The sequence below is a fragment of the Bos taurus genome, chromosome 11, assembly GCF_002263795.3.
Source record: "Bos taurus isolate L1 Dominette 01449 registration number 42190680 breed Hereford chromosome 11, ARS-UCD2.0, whole genome shotgun sequence".
Taxonomy (NCBI): Eukaryota; Metazoa; Chordata; class Mammalia; order Artiodactyla; family Bovidae; genus Bos; species Bos taurus.
In genome coordinates, this window is record NC_037338.1 from 44,013,168 (window position 1) to 44,032,497 (window position 19,330).

General features: G+C 40.0%; 1 protein-coding gene across 1 annotated transcript; it reads right to left on the minus strand.

Moving 5' to 3' along the window:
• Window positions 1-6,244: 6,244 nt before the first annotated feature.
• On the minus strand, window positions 6,245-16,921 carry MRPL19 (mitochondrial ribosomal protein L19). The gene is given in 6 exon segments (NM_001046068.2): window positions 6,245-6,796; window positions 6,889-7,070; window positions 12,776-12,910; window positions 13,120-13,238; window positions 16,486-16,603; window positions 16,795-16,921. Coding segments are annotated over 6 exon segments (879 nt in total). The 5' UTR covers window positions 16,898-16,921; the 3' UTR covers window positions 6,245-6,574.
• Window positions 16,922-19,330: the final 2,409 nt, after the last annotated feature.

Genomic DNA, 19,330 nt, shown 5'->3' on the forward strand with positions numbered 1-19,330 from the left:
AGCTTGTCTTCTCGCCAAGCATCGTCAGTCAAACCCAAGATCCTTCCAACTCTCTGTACTTCACTGTTCATTCTCTTGTAGCTTTGATCTTGTCAGACCTCTGTATTAGAGCTCCGTAAACTTGTAGTTAAAGAAGGCAATGGCAACCCACTCCAGTACTCTTGCCTGGAAATCCCATGGATGGAGGAGCCTAGCTGCAGTCCATGGGGTCACTAAGAGTTGGACACGACTGAGCTACTTCACTTTCACTTTTCACTTTCATGCATTGGAGAAGGAAATGGCAACCCACTCGTGTTCTTGCCTGGAGAATCCCAGGGACAGGGGAGCCTGGTGGGCTGCCGTCTATGGGGTCGCACAGAGTTGGACACGACTGAGGCGACTTAGCATAGCATAGCACCCCTCCTTGATGTGGCAGCTGTCTTGAAAAAAACAGCTTTGTTCTCAGTGTGAAACTTCACTCCCTGTCTCTGGATGGTGCAGTTAGTTCAGTTCAGTCCTCAGTCGTGTCCGACTCCCTGCGACCCTATGGACTACAGCACACCAGGCCTCCCTGTCCATCACCAACTCCGGGAGTTTACTCAAACTCATGTCCATTGAGTCGGTGATGCCATCCAACCATCTCATCCTCTTATCATCCCCTTGTGCTCCTGCCTTCAATCTTTCCCAGCATCAGGGTCTTTTCAAATGAGTCAGTTCTTCACATCAGGTGGCCTAGAGTATTGGAGTTTCGGCTTCAGCATTAGTCCTTCTAATGAACATTCAGGATTGATTTCATTTAGGATAGACTGGATGGTGCAGAGCAGACCTCATTCACTATTTATGTCTATACTCTAGCCTCTCAGGGGGTTTCTTGAAAACTGAACCAAAGCACTCATTTCTGTCTTGCCTAACTTGAAACTCAGGACAGAAAAGCAGAAAGCATTGGCCTAAAACAGTATAAGGCAAGCCAACAATCCACAAGTGCCTAGGTCAAAAGATTACAACTGAGATACATCTAAGATCTATGATACAACAGATCATCTAAGGACTGGGAGAAAAAGCTGAGGGTGGGGAGTTACTTTGGGCACTTAGGATATTCAGAAGTATATATATAGGGAAATCTAGAAAGCCACACACATCCAGAATAAGAAACATGCTTTAAAAAGACTCCAAAGACCCTAAGTTTTCAACTCAGGCTAATTGTTAGGCTTAGCGCAAGCCCTGTTTATTGTTGAGGGAGTATATTAGAAAAATGACAACCTGCAAAAACAGAGAGATATGTGTTTGTTTTAGCTCCTGACTTTTAAAAAAACCTATCAAAACACTATCTAAAAAAAGGTAAGAAACATTTCAGCGATCACACACAAGGAATATATTGTTTGTAAAAAATAATTTTAAGAATATCATTAAGCAAATGGACTACTATAGTCCAATAATCAAAATAAAGAAAGTCCTAGGGAAGGAGGGCAAATCTGATTTCCAGAATCACATTAGAATGTTTAAATGTCCAATTTTCAACAAAAATAATCAAAATACATTCAAAGACATGGGAATGCATGGCCATCCAAAGGAATAAATTAAACAGAACCAATCACTGCAGAAGCAGATATCAGAATTAATAGACAAAGACTTTAAATAACTGTCTTAGACATGCTCAAAGAGCTAAAGGAAAACACAGACCAAGAACAAAAGGAAATTTGAAAAGATATATGAACAAAATGAGATTAGCAATAAAGACACAGAAATCATAAAAGGAACCAAACAAATTCTAAGGATGGAAATTACAATAACTGACACCTTAAAAAAGTGCTAGAGGAGTTCAACAGCCAGTGTGAGCAGGCAGAAAAAATAAATCAACTAACTTAAAACTAGGATAATTACAATGATCATGCCTGTGGAGCAAAAAGAAAAAAAGAATGACGTGAACACAGTCTACAAAATTAATGGGACCATCAAAAAGACCAACGTGCATTATGAATGTCCCAAAAGAAAGGATCAGAAAGAATATTTGAAGAAAGAATGGTCAAATACAGCCAACATTTGATGACAGATATGAATCTCCAAGTCCAAGAATCTCAATGAACTCCAAGCAGAATAAACTCAGAGGCACACACCAAGACGTATTATAACTGGCAAAAGACAAGGAGACAATCCTGAAAGCAGCAAAGGAGAAGCAACTCATGATCAAAATATCCTTAGTAAATTTAACAGACAAATCTCATCAGAAATCAGATGCCAGGAGATATTTAACTTGCTGAGAGAAAAATACTGTCAATAAAAAATACTCTTATCTAGAAAAACTGACCTTCAAAAAGTATAAATAAAGGCACTCCCATATAAACAAAACCTAAGACAGTTCATTACAACTAGACCTGTCCTACAAGAAAGGCTAAAGGGAGTACTTCAGGCAGAATGTAGGCAGTAACTTGAATCTACATCTAGTTTGTGATAAAGACCTCTAGTAAAGGTAAATACATGGGAAAATATAATAGCTATTATTGTTGTAATTTTGTTTGGTAACTCTGTTTTATCTCATACTTAAAGAAGACCCAGGTTTGATCCCTGGGTTGGGACGATCCCCTGGAGAAGGAAATGGAGACCCACTCCAGTATTCTTGCCTGGGGAATCTCATGGACAGAGGAGCCTGGTGGGTTACAGTCCATGGGGTTCCAAAGAGTTGGACACAACTGAGCGACTAACAGTTACATGACTTAAAAGAGCAGTGCAACAAAATAATTATATTATCAGGCACACAATATATGAAGATGTAATTTGTGACATCAATAAAGGGAGAATAGAGCTTCACAGGACTAGAAATTTTGTTTGTTGTTGAACTCAAACTGATAATCAATTCAAATTAGACTATATAATGTTGACTATAATCCTCATAGTAACCACAAAGAAAATATTTAACAACTATATGCAAAAGTGAAATGAGAAGGGAATCATAATGGTTCACCACCAAAAAAATCAACATAGAAGACAGTAATGAGAAATAAAAAATGTATAATATAAAGACAACAAGTGGCAGTTCTTCCTTATACTAATTACTTTAAATGTAAATGAATTAAATAAACTCTCCAAACAGAAGGCAAATATCAGCAAAATGGATAAAATCAAATGATCCAACTATAGGCTAAGGACAATATGCTATATGTTAAGAGACTCACTTTAGCTTCAAAGACACAGATATGTTGAAAGTGAAAGGACATAAAAAGATATTCTATGTAAATAGTAAGCAAAGGAGAATTAAGGTGCGTATACTAGTATTAAGCAAAATAAGACTGTAAGCCAAAAATTGTTTTAAGAAACTAAAATGCATATTACATATTGATAAAAATTCATCAAGAAAATAAAATTTATACACAAAATGACAGATGCCCCCAAATATATGAAGCAAACATTGACAGAATCAAAGAGTAAAGTAGACAGCTCTATAAGAATTGTTAGAAACTTCAATATTCCACTCTTGAAAAATGGATAAAACCTTTAGACAGAAGATCAATGAGGAAACAGATTTCAACAACACTATAAACAAACTAGACCTAACAGACAGATAAAACTCTCCATCCGACAACAGTAAAATATGTTTCTCAAGTGCACAAGGCATGTTGTCCAGACCATATGTTAGGCCACAGAACAATTTTTAGTGCATTTTAAAAGACTACCTACAGGGCCTCCATGGTGACTTAGTGGTGAAGAATCTGCCTGCCAATTCAGGAGACACGGGTTCAGTCCCTGATCTGGGAAGATCCCACATGCTGCGGAGCAACTATACCCACGCACCACTATCGCACCTGTGCTCTAGAGCCCAGGAGGCACAACATGCTCCTTAGAGCTTGTGCTTTACACGATAAGCCACCACAACGAGAAGCCTGCACACTGCAACTAGACAGGAGCCCTCACTCACTGCAACTGCAGAAAACGCTCGTGCAGAACAAAGGCCCACCACCGCCAAAAGCTGAATGAATAAATAAATAAAATTATTTTGTAAAATGTGACTTTATTCTATTTTTAAAAAAGACGGAAATCACACTATCTTCTCTGACCACAATGGAATGAAGAAATCAGTAACAAAAGAAGTGGAGACTTCACTTGTGGCATATTAAATGTGGCAATTAACGTTCTTTAACAACCAATAGATCAAAGAAAGTATAAGGGAAATTTCAAAATATGATCTAGCAATTATACTCCAAGATATGTATATACCTGGAGTACATGTTTTTAAAATATTAAAAAAGAACAAATACTGTATGATTCCACTTTTAAGAATCAGAATAGGTAAATTCATAAAGTGAGTAGATTAGAACTTACCAGGAGCTGACAGAGAGAGAGGAATTGGGAGTTACTACTTACTAGTTACAGCTCCTTTCTAGAGTGATGAAAAAGTTTTGAAGATAATGGTGATGGCCGCACAATATGAAAGTAATTAATGCCACTAAAGTTGCATATTTAAAAATGGTTAAAATGATAAATTTTGTTATAATCATTTTTAATATCAATTTTTATTATGGTAATATATATATATTACAATAAAAATTTATTAAGATCTGTTTTTTCTGGGGGAAAATTCAAAAGAATTTTAAAGAAATTTTATAGAGTAAAAAACATGACTGGCTATGTTGTTATAAGCACATGTACTCATGAGCCAATCATACATTTGCACAGCTTTAGTCTCGAAATGTACCATTCATCTGCCCTTCTACCAACGCTGAAGTGTGTTTATCAAGGTAAAAAATGAACAAATTTTAATGGTTCTCTTCTGACAAGAGAAGAAAATGTAGGGCACAGACTTAAAATTTTGAGAGGCTATCTCAGCAAGTAATCTAAATAAGTGAATGAATTTTGAGAGGCTATCTCAGCAAGTAATCTAAATAAGTGAATGATGGTATATATGTTGCTTTCTGAAAGTAGGTGGCTGTGTAACTGTTAGTGAAAGAGCAAGATAGCCCTGAATGTTGAGAACCCCAAGGACTAATATCTGAAAATTTCTTCAAAAGAAATCTATTACTGGGGAAAGTGGCTAAATAGGTTAATTTGTCAAATAAATTATTCAAATAACCACCAAAGTATACCACAGGGAAAAGAAAACCTACAAGGAAGGAGAAAACAGGACAAGACGCAAATAGTAGAAAATGTCAAGAAACATATGGATAAGATATAAAACCACAAGAAGAACAGGACAAGAAACAAGCAGAGCAAAATTTTAAAAGCTGAAAAAACATGAATGGACTGGCAGACTTAAAAAAGGCAAACCAAGCCAGCAGTGGAGAAAGATGAGAACCAATCCAGTTAACCTCAATTGTTAGTCGGCAGATCAGCAACTAGGGGGTCAAGGACAGTGGCTAAACTAGTGAGAACCTGATGAAACTATCTGGAAGTTTCAAACAGGGTATCCCTTTCCCAGCTCCCCACAATTGCTTGTCTGGCCCTCCTCCACATCAGTTAATTTTAGGAGGTTTCTCTAGAGAAGCTAGAACAGTTTTCAGGACTGCAGGCACTTGTGTGGGGGAGAGGATGGACAGGATGGCCATAAAAATATAGTGTGCCAGAAATCTCATTCTTTTTCTTCAATATGGTTAAGGGTAGAAAGACCCTTAGCCTCCAGGAAGGAGACTGGAAACCTTTACTTTGGAGACTGACCAAAGGAAGATACTCATGTGGAGTATCCTTTTGTAAACTCTCATGGAAGCTGAAGCAACTATGATCCAAAGAACTTCATTATGCTCTCCCTGCAATAATGACAATGTTGGGACTTCCCTAGTGGTCCAGTGGTTAAGAATCCACCTTCCAATGCAGGGGACACTGGATCAAACCAGGGTTCAATCCCTGGTTGGGGAACCAAGATCCCACATGCCAAAGAGCAACTAAGCCCTCGCGCCACAACTAGAGAGCCCATGCACAGCAACAAGAAAAGTCAGTGTGCTCAAGCGGAGAAGCCCTCTCATGCTCTGACACCCAGCACAACAAAAAAGGCAATCTTGTCCTTTTACACCTGCAAACAGATTTTTCAAAAGTAAATGTACTGTTTAAGAATGTACATTATGTAATAAACTAAAAGAAATGCAAGGGAATGATTAACACAAAGTTGGGATACTGCCTACATGTGGGAGAGGGAATGGATGCAATTACAGACACACAAGTCTTCTTAGATTCTACTAAATGCTCTATTTCCTAACCTCCTTTGATATTACAAATGTTTTACTTTTTAATCTGGTGGTGGGTATATAATGCTCATTTTATTATTACTCTTTCAATCATACACTTTTTTGTATTTATAATTTATTTCACAAATTCAAAAAATCATCCTACTGACTTCCTTGTTCAGATCCCAAGCTCAATGAAGAGCATTCCAGTAACAGTTTGATGCTATTATAGCTTTGCCTCCATTAAAAGAATGGACATCAGACCACTTGGCACGCACATTTTTCTTTTTAAAATAATAAATGGGTGTGATGACTTTTTAAATAAAATTCATAAAAGAACGCTTAATTGATTTAATGACTATGTCTTTATATATGAGATTAAATTGGTTTCTAAATAAATCCTCTGAGAGTCAGTATATCCTCTGCCAGTAACCAAACCCATTCTCAGATCAGGAACTTTTCGATGCTTCAATTTCATTCCATATTGCAGCTTCAATCTTTGATGTGTCATATTCCCTCATCATATCAAACTCAAGCCATGGCTGACTCCACTTCTGGGCTTCTTTCATTTGCTCTTCGGTTAAACAAAGGTCAAATCTGATCCCTTTAACATTAAATTTTGGACGTTCCCAGCGTTTGGACCAGGGTTTTGGCTTCATTTTTACTTTTAGCTAAGGAAGATACAAGAAAAGGAACAAATTAGTTTGATAATTGCCAAGTAAAGTTATTCTTGAACTTCCAGTTCCAAATGTACAACTTATACCTGATTAATAGGAACTTCTCGGCTAGGTTCTTGTGCTACTGGCTTCATGTTCATATCAAAAGTGCTGTATTCAGGAAGGGCATCTCGCAAGTACAGCAAACTATCGTCAAGCCGTTTCTCTAATTTGACAACTTGGATCTCCTGGATTCGAGGATTATAAAGTTCAAAGCAAATCTCAACACCTAAAAAGAGAAAACATATTCTTACAATCTAAATTCAGATTCCTGCATACACCTCATACTACAATAAAGACTATTTCATGAAGGAATTAGCTCAGGGTTTTTGCATGTAGGAAATGTGATATAAATTTGTAACCTTTAAAATGAAGATTATTGAAAGAAATAGAAATAAATCCACTAGATTAAAAAAATGAGAAAACCTGAGTTAGAACGATAAAGTCTAAAGAAAAATGTCTTCTATAAATATAATGAGCCATTTATCTCTTTGATTTTGGCAGTATTAGTTGGAAGTTTGAATAAATTCTTCACTCATATTCTTATTTTCCAATTACTTTAATAAAACTGGATCCTCTACATTTAAAGTAACAGAATTAATGATTCAAAAGAGTAAGTACAATTTTTAAGTTCTAATTTTGATTAAGAAGTCCTCGTAAGATGGCCTAGATTTGTAAATATTCTGTGCCCTCTATAGGAGGAACAGCTTTGAGTGTTTCCAAGATGCTGATATAAAAGGTTAATATATACAATCTGTATCAGGAACATTTAAAGGGAAGTGTGTATTCTGACCCAAGAGAAATATAGATAGTAAAACATAGGATCAACATTAACATCTAGTGTTAATACCAGGATTTAATCAAGTTTCACTCTACATCTATTCTGTTATAGGCACTGATTTAGGAGCCGTGCCTACAGCAAAATCAAAATAGGTAAAACCCTTCTCTTCTCATAAAGCTTATGTTCTAGTTCAGTTCAGTCACTGCTCAGTCATGTCCGACTCTTTGCGACCCCATGAACTGCAGCACACCAGGCCTCCCTATCCATCACCAACTGCCAGAGTCTACCCAAACCCATGTCCATTGAGTCGGTAGATGATGGCAAACAATAAATAAAAATACCAGCAGGTAATTTCATATAGTGAACACAATACAGGGATTATATTGTGACTGAGAAAGGGGCAACTTTATTTATCCTGAACCATGCAGCATGTGGGATCTTAGTTCCCTACCAGGGATTGACAGCAAAGCATCAAGTACTAACCACTGGACCACCAGGGAATTCCCAGGAGCAACTTTAAATAGTATCGTCAGGAAAAGTTTCTTTGAAAAGATAGCATTTCAACTGATACTACAAAGGGCCAAGAATGCTCCAGGCAGAAAGAACAGCAAATACAAAGGCTCTGGGCTCTTAACAAACCTACCATGTTGGAAAAACCAGAAAAAGGTCCATTTGGCTCAAGTATAGTAACTTGGTGGATCAGGAAGGTAAGCCAAGGATACTGCACAGCTGCGGGCAGGAGATGATGTGGCAAGGACAAGAGTGGTAGCGACGGGGGTGGACACACAGACACAGCTGGGATAAAGCTTCTGGGGATTAAGCCATGAACACTTGCTGACTGGATGTGTGAAAATGGATAACTAAAAAAGCTCCTAAGTTTTGGGTTTAAGTAAATGGGTATGGAGTAATACAACTTATGGAAATAGAAAAGAAAAAACAAAAAACAAACCTGTGAAAAGAACACATTATGAAGGGAATGGAGTTCTGTTTTGAGCTTGCTTTAACAAGATACCCAAATGGAGATGTCAAACAGGTATGCGAGTATCTGGAATAAGGAAAGGGTCAGTCATCAACATAAATCCGGGAATTAATACCACATGAATGGTATTTAAAGCCAAGGGACTAGGAAGAATCATTAAAGTAGGAAGTATCAATGTGGAAGGTACAAGCAGGTCACAGTCAAAATGTTAATGGTAGAAAATGGCAAGACAGAGCTAATACTTTTGAGAATTCTGTGTCAAGTGCTTCACATACAACATGAAAATTAACTGACCACAACCCAGGGAGGTAGATCTGATGGACAGAGTGCCTGAAAAACTATGGATGGAGGTAGTGACCAAAACTATCCCAAAGAAATAAAAAAGACAAAATGGTTGTCTGACAGGCTTTACAAGTATTTGAGAAAAGAAGAGAAGCAAAAGGCAAAACAGAAAGGGAAATCAGTGCAGAGTTCCACAGAATAGCAAGGAGAGATAAGAAAGCCTTCTTAAGTGAACAACACAAAGAAATAGATGAAAACAATAGGATGGGAATGACTAGGGTGCCGGGGAAACATTTCATACAAAAACGGGCACAACGAAGGACAGAAATGGCAAGGACCATGACGGAAGCAGAAGAGATTAAGAAGAGGTGGCAAGGACTCACAGAATAACTACAAAAAGATCTTCATGACCCAGATAACCATGATGGTGTGGTCACTCACCTCGAGCCTGACATCCTGGAGTGTGAAGCCAAGTGGGCCTTAGGAAGCATTATGATGAACAAAGCTAGTGGAGGTGATGGAACCCCAGCTGAGCTATTGCAAATCTTAAGAGATGTTGCTGTTAAAGTGCTGCGTTCAATACACCAGCAAATTTGGAAAACTCAGCAATGGATACAGGACTGGAAAAGGGCAATTTTCATTCCAATTCCAAAGAAAGGCAGTGCCAAAGGATGTTCAAACTACTGTACAACTGTGCTCATTTCACATGCTAGCAAGGTAATGCTCAAAATCCTTCAAGCTAGGCTTCAACAGTACCTGAACCGAGAACCTCCAGATGTACAAGCTGGATTTAGAAAAGGCAGAGGAACCAGAGATTAAATTGTCAACATCCACTGGATCATAGAAAAAAGCAAGAGAATCCCAGGAAAACATCTACTTCTGCTTCACTGACTATGCTAAAGCCTTTGATTGTGTGGATCACAATAAACTGTGGAAAATTCTGAAAGAGATGGGAATACCAGACCACCTGACCTGCCTCCTAAGAAACCTGTATGCAGTTTAAGAAGCAACAGTTAGAACCAGACATGGAACAATGAACTGGTTCCAAATTGGGAAAGGAGTACGTCACAGCTGTATATTGTTATCCTGCTTATTTAACTTATATGCAGAGTACATCATGTAAAATGCCAGGCTGGATGAAACACAAGCTGGAATCAAGACTGCTGGAAGAAATATCAACAACCTCAGATATGCAGGTGACACCATCCTCATGGCAGAAATCGAAGAGGAACTAAAGAGCCTCTTGAGAATGAAAGAGGAGAGTGAAATAGCTGACTTCAAACTCAGCATTTGGGACTTCCCTGGTGGTCCAGGAGGGCTTCCCACGTGGCTCAGTGGTAAATAATCTGCCTGCAATGCAGGAGACCCAGGTTTGATCCCTGGGTTGGGAAGATCCTTTGGATGGGGGGGCACAGCAACCCACTCCAGTATTCTTGCCTGGAGAATCCCATGGACAGAGGAGCCTAATGGGCTACAGTTCATAGGGTTGCAAAGACATGACTGAAGCTACTCAGCATGCATGCCTGGTGGTCCAGTGGCTAAGACTGAACTCCCAAAGAAGAGGGCCCCAGTTTGATCCCTGGTCAGGGAGCTAGATTCCACATGCCACAACTAAGACCCAGTGCAGCCAAATGAATAAAATAAATTGAAAAAAAAAAAAACACCTCAACATTCAAACAATTAAGATCATGGTGACCAGTCTCATCACTTCATGATAAATAGATGGGGAAAAAATGGAAACAGTGGCAGATTTCATTTTCTTGGGCTCCAAAATCACCGTGGACAGTGACTGCAGTCATGAAGTTAGATGCTTGCTCCTTGGAAGGAAAGCTATGACAAATCTAGAAAGCCTATAAAAAGCAGAGATAGCACTTTGCTGGCAAAGGTCCATAGAGTAAAAGCTATGGTTTTTCCAGTAGTCATGTACGGATGTGTGAGTTGGACCACAAAGAAGGCTGAGCGCTGAAGAATTGATGCTTTCAGACTGTGGTGCTGGAGAAGACTCTTGAAAGTCCCTTGGACAGCAAAGAGATCAAACCAGTCAATCCTAAAGGAAATCAACCCTGTATATTCATTGGAAGGACTGATGCTGAATCTGAAACTCCCATATTTTGGCCACCTGATGGGAAGAGCTGACTCACTGAAAAAGACCCTGATGCTGGGAAAGATTGAGGGCAGAAGCGGGTGCCAGAGACAGATGGTTGGATGGCATCACTGACTCATGGACATGAGTTTGAGTAAACTCCCAGAGATAGTGAGGGACAGGGAAGCCTGGCATGCCGCAGTCCATGGGGTCGCAAAGAGGCAGACACGACTTAGCGACTGAACAACAAACTACTGGGAGATAGAAACTATTATTGCAATTAAAAAAAAAAATCTACTGAGGTCTATCTCACCTTTGTTCGTGTCTTTCTATGATAAGATTTCTCCAAGTACACAACGTGATTAGAGGCACAAGTTTCTGTGATCATTTCTGCTGAGATCCTACATGCACAGCACCATAGGATAAGGGAAACATAAACCATTTTCATATGTTCAATTTCTTTCAACATAGTACTTCACTGCCGGGGACCATGAAGCATACAACTTTAAGTATGAAAAGTTTACTGTTCTTACCATTTTTTTTTTTGGCCTTTTATTTCTTTAAAAAAAATCTTTTTTAGTTTTATTCATGTTTATTTTATTGAAGTATAGTTGCTGTACAACGTTATGGAAGTTATATGTATATAATAAGGTCATTCACAATTTTTAAAAGTTACACTCCACTTATAGTTACGGTACAGTGTTGCTGTTGTTGCTCAGTTGCTAAGCCGTGTCCGACTCTTTGTGGCCCCAGGCACTGCAGCATGCCAGGCTTCCCTGTCCTTCACCATTTCCCGGAGTTTGCTCAAACCAGTACAATATCAACCACACTTTCCGTGTTGTACAACGTATCTTGTAGCTTATTTTATACACAGTAGTTTCTACTTCTTAAATCTGCCACCCCTATATTGCCCCTCCCCCTTTTCTCTCCCCACTAGCTACCACCGGTTTGTTCTCTGTATCTGTGAGTTTGCTTCTTTTTTGTTATATTCACTAGCTGTAGTTTTTAGATTTCACATAGAAATGATAACTTGTCCTTCTCTGACTTATTTCACTTAGTGAAATAGGACTTCCCTGATGGTTCAGACAATAAAGAATCTGCCTGCAAGGCAGGAGACCCGGGTTCAATTCCTGGGTTGGGAAGATTCTTTGGAGGAGAAAATGGCAACCCACTTCAATCTTCTGGCCTGGAGAATTCCATGGACAGAGGAGCTTGGAGGGCTGCAGTCCAGGGGGTCACAAAGAGTGAGACAAGACTGAGGGATTAACACTTTCACACTTTCAATATTCTCCAAGTCCATCCATGTTCCTGCCATTTTGATTCATAATTTTTCTAGAATTTTACCACACATTCCCCTATCTTATTGGCATAGCAAATATAATTTTGCCTTAGAAAAAATTCCTCCAGTTCTTATTAATTGTGGTGACTGTTATAATATAAAGCAAAATGGGGGCCATTCATTTCAGGAGAAAGTAACTTATAAGGACATTATTATGTTTATCTTAATGTTTTCAAGGGTTACTTGGTCCAAAAATAAATGTCCCTACACTGTTTTATAGTCACTTGTCTCATATTTTGATGTTGCTATGATTTGGAAAGTCCACTTCTAATGGTTGTTGTCTCTGTAACAAAAGAAGCCTTTGGAAGCAACCTCAGTTCTCATACGTTTTTAGGCCACAGGCTCCATGTCATCCCTCAGAGTTCTCTTTTAATTTCAGGTTCCAGATGTCTTATTCCAGAATGAAGAAAACAGAAAAGACTCCTGAGATAACATTTTCCAGAAAATGAAAATAATGAAATGAAACCTACCTTGTCCTTCAATAGTATTCCTAAGGATAAAAGTAGCTCCAAGTCCTTTTCCCGATCTCTGGATGCAAATCCCCAGAAACTGGCTGGTTTTTCCATTGGCATATGGGTCAGCAGTAGTAACACGAAGAATGCTTCCTACAAATTCAAAGGAGAAGTGAACTTTTACATGAGATGCAGAGTCAAACAATAGTATTTCCACATAACTCCAAAACTTCCAAAATATATTAATATAATATTAGAAATAAGTACCTCATATGGGCAAAACCTGTTTGAAAAACAATTTCATGTATCATGAAAACTAACCCTCCTACCACTAATGATAAAAGCATCCAGCTCTTACTGACCAACGTAGAACTCTGGAATGTGGAGTATTTTTCTCCTTTCTAACATATCTTTTCTTTCTATTTGAAATTTCAGAGGATTTGTTCTTCCCCTTGGAGGAATGAATTCAGGACTCAAGAACCTATGAAAAATATAAAGTAAAATAAATTAAAAGCAAACTTAAAGACCATTAAAACAGAAACCATTGTTTTACCAAAAAAAGTAAAAGATTAGGATGCTGACATGTTTTATTCTTTCTTCTCTAAATAAAAAAAGTCCACCTTATTTCTATAATTGTTGTCAATTCTCATGAAAACAGCTAACAATTCCTGAGTACTCACCAAGCATTGTGTTAAGTTTTATTAAACATGATTTTGGTGTCATCATCTCCTTTTCACAGATGAAGAAAATGAAGCTTGGAGACAGTAAATAATAGATTTATTATTAAATTAGCTATAAATATATCATTAAATGTAGGCATGTCTGTCAGATTCCAAAGTCTATAACCTATAGGCTTCATGTTGAGTTGTACATGTTACAGTAAATTATGTTGGAAAAGATATAAACATATAAATCATCAACTGCAAACTAACTTTAAAAATAATCTCCCTATTCTCAAACTGATTTTAAACTAATTATAAAATGTTTAATCTATAGAAAAGTATAAATGACATTACAATGAACATACCTGTCCCTGTCACCCATCTCAAGAAATAAATTATCAATACAGTTGAAGCTCCAGTGTATCCTCCCTATCCCCACAGTTAATTTTGTTGTTGTTGTGCATTAGTTGCTAAGTTGTGTCTGACTCTTCAGTGACCCCATGGACTTGTAGCCCACCAGGCTCCTCTGTCCATGGGATTTCCCAGGCAAGAATACTGGAGTGGGTCGCCATTTCCTTCTCCAGGGGATCTTCCCAACCGAGGTATTGAACCCAGATCTGCCATTTCCTTCTCCAGGGGATCTTCCTGACCCAGGTATCAAAACTGTGTCTCCTGCATTGGCAGGTGGATTCTTTACCACTGAGTCACCAGGGAAGCTCCACAGTTAATTACTATGGGATAATTAATTTGGTGATGATTATTCCTAAGAATTTCTTCCTTTTCCTCAATTTTCTACTTTAAAATGCTTCAAACTTACCAAAAAAATGAAATACAATGAACACTCATATATATTTCATGTAATTTCACCAACTACCAACATTTTGCCAGATTTGCTTTATATATAATTTTTTCCTGAACCATTTGAAAATGTCAAATAGTAAGGCATTTCGTCCTTCAATACTTTGGAAGGCTTCCACTAAGATAGGAATTTTCTTACATTTATCACAATACCTTTATGACACCTAAGAACTTCAGCATTAATTCAATAGTATAATCTAACATAGTTCATATTTAAATGTGCCTAATTGGTCCTGAAAAAGGTCTTTTATAGCTTCTGTTGCCCATTTCAAACTATAATCAAGCTTCACACATTATATCTGGTTTTTATTGTCTTAAACTAGTACTCTTCCATATCCGCAATTTGTAATGATTTTTTTCTTCGAAGAGTCAAAGCCTATCGCCTTATAGACCACTGCTGGATTCTGCATTTGTTTATTGTTTCCACATGCCTAGACTGAGGTTAAACATTTTGGTAAAAATACTACCGAGGTGATGATGTGATCTTCTTATTCTATCACATCGGGAGACACATGTCAGCTTGTACCACTATTTGGAAAACCAGATTTGATTGCTCTGTGAAAGTCAAGAATTTCCCCTATACATTTCTTTAAACTTTACATATGTATGAATGTATGGGCAATATAAAATGCTACAATACTTGTCAATTCTTCTGCAGGTTGCTTTTTCACACATCGTATTTGGGAAGTTCATCCATATTAACTCTAGTTTATGTTCCATTGCTGTGTAATAGTGCATTGCGTGAATGTATTTGCCCATTCACCTCCTGAAGGATATCTAGGCTACTTCTAAATTTTTATTACAAACATTACTTTTGTGTTCATTTTTGTCTCCTTGTACATATTACATGTCTCTCAGTACATACGACTTTCCTTAAATTGTATACTATCTGGGTGGAAAGGTACAACCTCAAATTTACTAAATCTTGTCAAATTATTTATCAAAGTAGTTATTCCCATTTAACTGAATTATATTAAGTGTTGCCATTTAAGAGAAATATTCCTTTTCTACCTTAAAAAAAAGTACAGAGAAATATTTTCTGAGTCTCTCAGTTCCATGAATTCAAGTTTATTTCAACTTACAATCACAGGATATACAAAATGTTAAACACAAATACACACACAGAGATAATCCAATGGACAATATAGAACTCTTTCATATAGCCTGTGGGTGTTGGTCGCTCAGTCCTGTCTGACTTTTTGCCACCCTCATGGACTGTAGCCCACCATGCTCCTCTGTCCTTGGAATTCTCCAGGCAAGAATACTGGAGTGGGTTGCCATTTCCTTCTCCAGGGGATCTTCCCAACCGAGGTATTGAACCCGGATCTTCTACATTGCAGGCAGATGCTTTACCATCTGAGCTACTAGCGAAGCCCTTCATATAGCTTAAATCACACCAATTTTCACCCCTAATATTTGCTTTTTAATAAAGTTGTTATACAAGTTTACAGAAACAGTTTCTGCAAATCCTAGATCATCTAAATTTACATGTACTCCAAAGTTACCACTGTACACTTAAGTGTACCAGGTTTTTAGAAAACATTTATTTTTAATTAATTGTTTGGCCCTGCTGGGTCTTAATCGCTGTAGGCGGGATATTCCATCTTGCAGCCTGTGGAACTTTAGTTGCCACATGTGGGATCTAGTTCCCCGACCAGGGATCCGAACCAGGCCCTCTACATTGGGAGCACCCAGTCTTAGCCATTGGACCACCAGGGAAGTCCCTTAACCAGATTTTAAGCACACTGTTTTGAAGAGCAAATTTCAAGCACAAATTAGCGGAAATTTCTACCACTGTATCGCTTTTGCAGGGACACTAAAATACGATAAGTTGGGAAACTACAACAGGCTGTTTGGGCCAATCCATTTCCACTTAGGGAAGTAAGATCCGTTCCTTAACATCAACAGGTAAAATACGACGTACTTCACAGAAAAACTCTTGGTACAGGCCAAAGAGCTTCCAGTCTGGGGAATCTCTACTTGAAGTTCTGATCTAGTATGACTTCAGAAAATGCTGGCTTGGGAGAGCCAGGAAGACAAACCTGAGCTCGGTGTGCTTCCCAGATTCATGAATTCTGCACACAAGCTCTTATCCTGGGAGTTCCAGATCCTAGGATAAGTCCCGCTTCAGACTTCGGAACCAACTATAGGTTTGAGAACGCACAGACCCCAAAATGCAAGAATCGCTTCCAGGTCGGGTGGCCTCACCTGCTTTCCCGGCGCTGGGGGCCGCGCTTGTCCACTATAACCGGTTTCGGCGGTGGCTGGAACACGCCAGGCTCAGAAGGTCCAGTGATCTGCCGCCGGCCCGGCCCCGCCAGGACCCCTGCAGGGGCACACCACAGAGGTCAAGACTGCTTCCCGCAGCCCAGAGCCCCTGAAACCTCGCACTCTCCCCCCAACTCCCGGTCCCACGAGCGGCTCCTCCGAGGTCGCCCGTGACTTCCAGGCTCGCTTCTCCCCTAGCCTGACCCGAAGCTCCTTCTGCCCCCGGCTAGCAAGCTCCGCTGTACTTACGGCTGGCGACAGAGGTTGACACAGGGAGTAGAGCCCTGGCGGATCGAAAGCTCGGGCCCAGACCCTTTGCAGCCTGGCAGCCCCTTGCGATAGAGGCCGCCATCCTTGAGCTCTCTGTTGAGACTACAACTCCCAGTGATCAGTGCGACAAGGAAGCGGCCGCCTACGGCCAGATGGCAGCTTCTACGGGACAAAACAGTCAAGTCTTTCTCTAACCACCCGAGCCCCATGCTGCACAAGGGCCTGACTATCTTAGGGAAAGTGCACTGTATTTCTCTACAAGGACATCCAACCAGTTCATGCTAAAGGAAATCAGTCCTGAATATTCATTGGAATTCATTGGAAGGACTGATGTTGAAGCTGAAACTCCAATACTTTGGCCACCTGATGCTAAGAGCTGAAAAGACCCTGATGCTAGGAAAGATTGAAGGCGGAAGGAGAAGGGGACGACAGAGAATGAGATGGTTGGATGGCATCACCGACTCAATGGACATGAGTTTGAGTAAACTCCGGGAGTTGGTGATGAACAGGGAGGTCTGGCGTGCTGAAGTCCATGGGGTCGCAAGAGTCAGACAATACTGAGCGACTACACTGAACTGAACTATATTTCTCTAATTTTCCATAATGTGCCAAGTTATATCTGTCCACCCGGGTGTTTTCTCAGCCTAGAAAGCTTTCCTTCCTCTTGAATCCTCAATTATTTATCTTCAACTTCTCAGGCAAGACTTAAGCTTGTCAAAATTCTCATTATAGACTCTCATCCTTCCATTAGCAACTCTGATGTCATTTACAATTTTAATTATTAATTTAATTTTTAATTACTTGTGTATTTATTGGATTAGATTCTAACTCCACCCTTATACTGCAGGCTCCTGAGGGTGTGAAGGTTGTCTTTTTCTCACCATTTTCTCTCAGCATCTAGCTGGTCCTCACTCTTTGTTGAATGCAAAGAAAAAAGAAAATAGTTGTTGACAGAAGGAGTGGCACAAGTCTGAGACTACAGAGAGCATTACTTCCCTAAGGAGCTAAACTTGAATTTGGACTGGACAATTGTAGGTAGTCATAATATTACCCTGAAAACTGGCTGCACCTTGAGGCAGGAGGTAGATGGTTCCCCCCAGGATAAAGCGGTTAGAGATTCATTCCCTTTAGACTGAAACTCTAAGAGTAGCAGGACAATCATGGATGGAAGAGCCTGGTAGGCTGCAATCCATGGGGTTGCTAGGGGTAGGGCATGACTGAGCGACTTCACTTTCACCTTTCACTTTCATGCATTGGAGAAGGAAATGGCAACCCACTCCAGTGTTCTTGCCTGGAGAATCCCAGGGACAGGGGAGCCTGGTGGGTTGCCGTCTACGGGGTTGCACAGAGTCGGACACAACTGAAGCGACTTAGCAGCAGCAGCGGTGGCAAGGGAGAAGAGGAGAAGGAAATGGCAACCCACTCCAGTATTCTTGCCTAGAGAATCCCGTGGACAGAGGAGCCTGGTGGGCTACTGTCCATAGGGTCGCACAGAGTCAGGACACGATGGAAACGACTTAGCATGCATGCATGCATTGGAGAAGGAAATGGCAACCCACTCCAGTATTCTTGTCTGGAGAATCCCAGGGATAGAGGAGCCTGGTGGGCTGCCATCTATGGGGTCACACAGAGTTGGACCAGCCTAAAGCGATTTAGCAGCAGCAGCAAGGGAGAAGGCTGGGCCCTGCCTGGATCACATATTTCTCATTCTCAGCCAGTAGAGAATTCTCTTTTACAACCACACATGCACAGAAAAGGCTCCTTGGAGGCCACAAGGGTGTTATGTCAAGGGATGTTCCCTACTGAGACGCATTTTTAGTAAAATTCATCTTTGCTAAAAGATGCATGCATACTCATGGGACGATCCTGAGACATACCAAATATGAACTGTGAACCAGGCAAATCAAAATGATCGGCCAAAGGAAACCCAGAAGACATACCCCATAAAAGTAATTCAAACTGCCAGAGGGTGCAATCCAGACACTCTCCCTCTGAATGTGCCCTTGTGCCTATACACATGTACTGAACTCTTTTCCCCTTAATAAATAGTTTACTTGCTTCACTACTTTCCTTTTATGCAAAGCTGAAGGGCCAGGGCCCTTGTCACTGACCACTGGTCTAGTGGCTAGGATCTGGTACTTTCACTGCCACAACCCAGCCTGAATCTCTGGCTGGGAACCCAAGCCCTGCTCCAAGCCATTGCGGGTGAGGCCACCCGAGATCATATCTGGTGCTGAGACCTGGGAATTCAGAAAGTCAAGGTAAATTGCTGGCCTCGCCCAGCTGTGGCTTGAGGCCCCTGAGACTTTTGCTCCTGCCTTCTTTCTCTCACTTTCCCCTTTGCTTTCAAGACCCGCAGGGCATAATCTCTGTCAGTTCACAGCATTATGGCTCCCCCAACACAGGGGGTGGCTGGGGAATTCCCCAGGCAGTGCAGATTCAAGTAATGCTTGGGTGACACAGCTGACGCTGTCCTCTGAGACATGGTACAAACGTGATTTCTGACTGTGCAGGA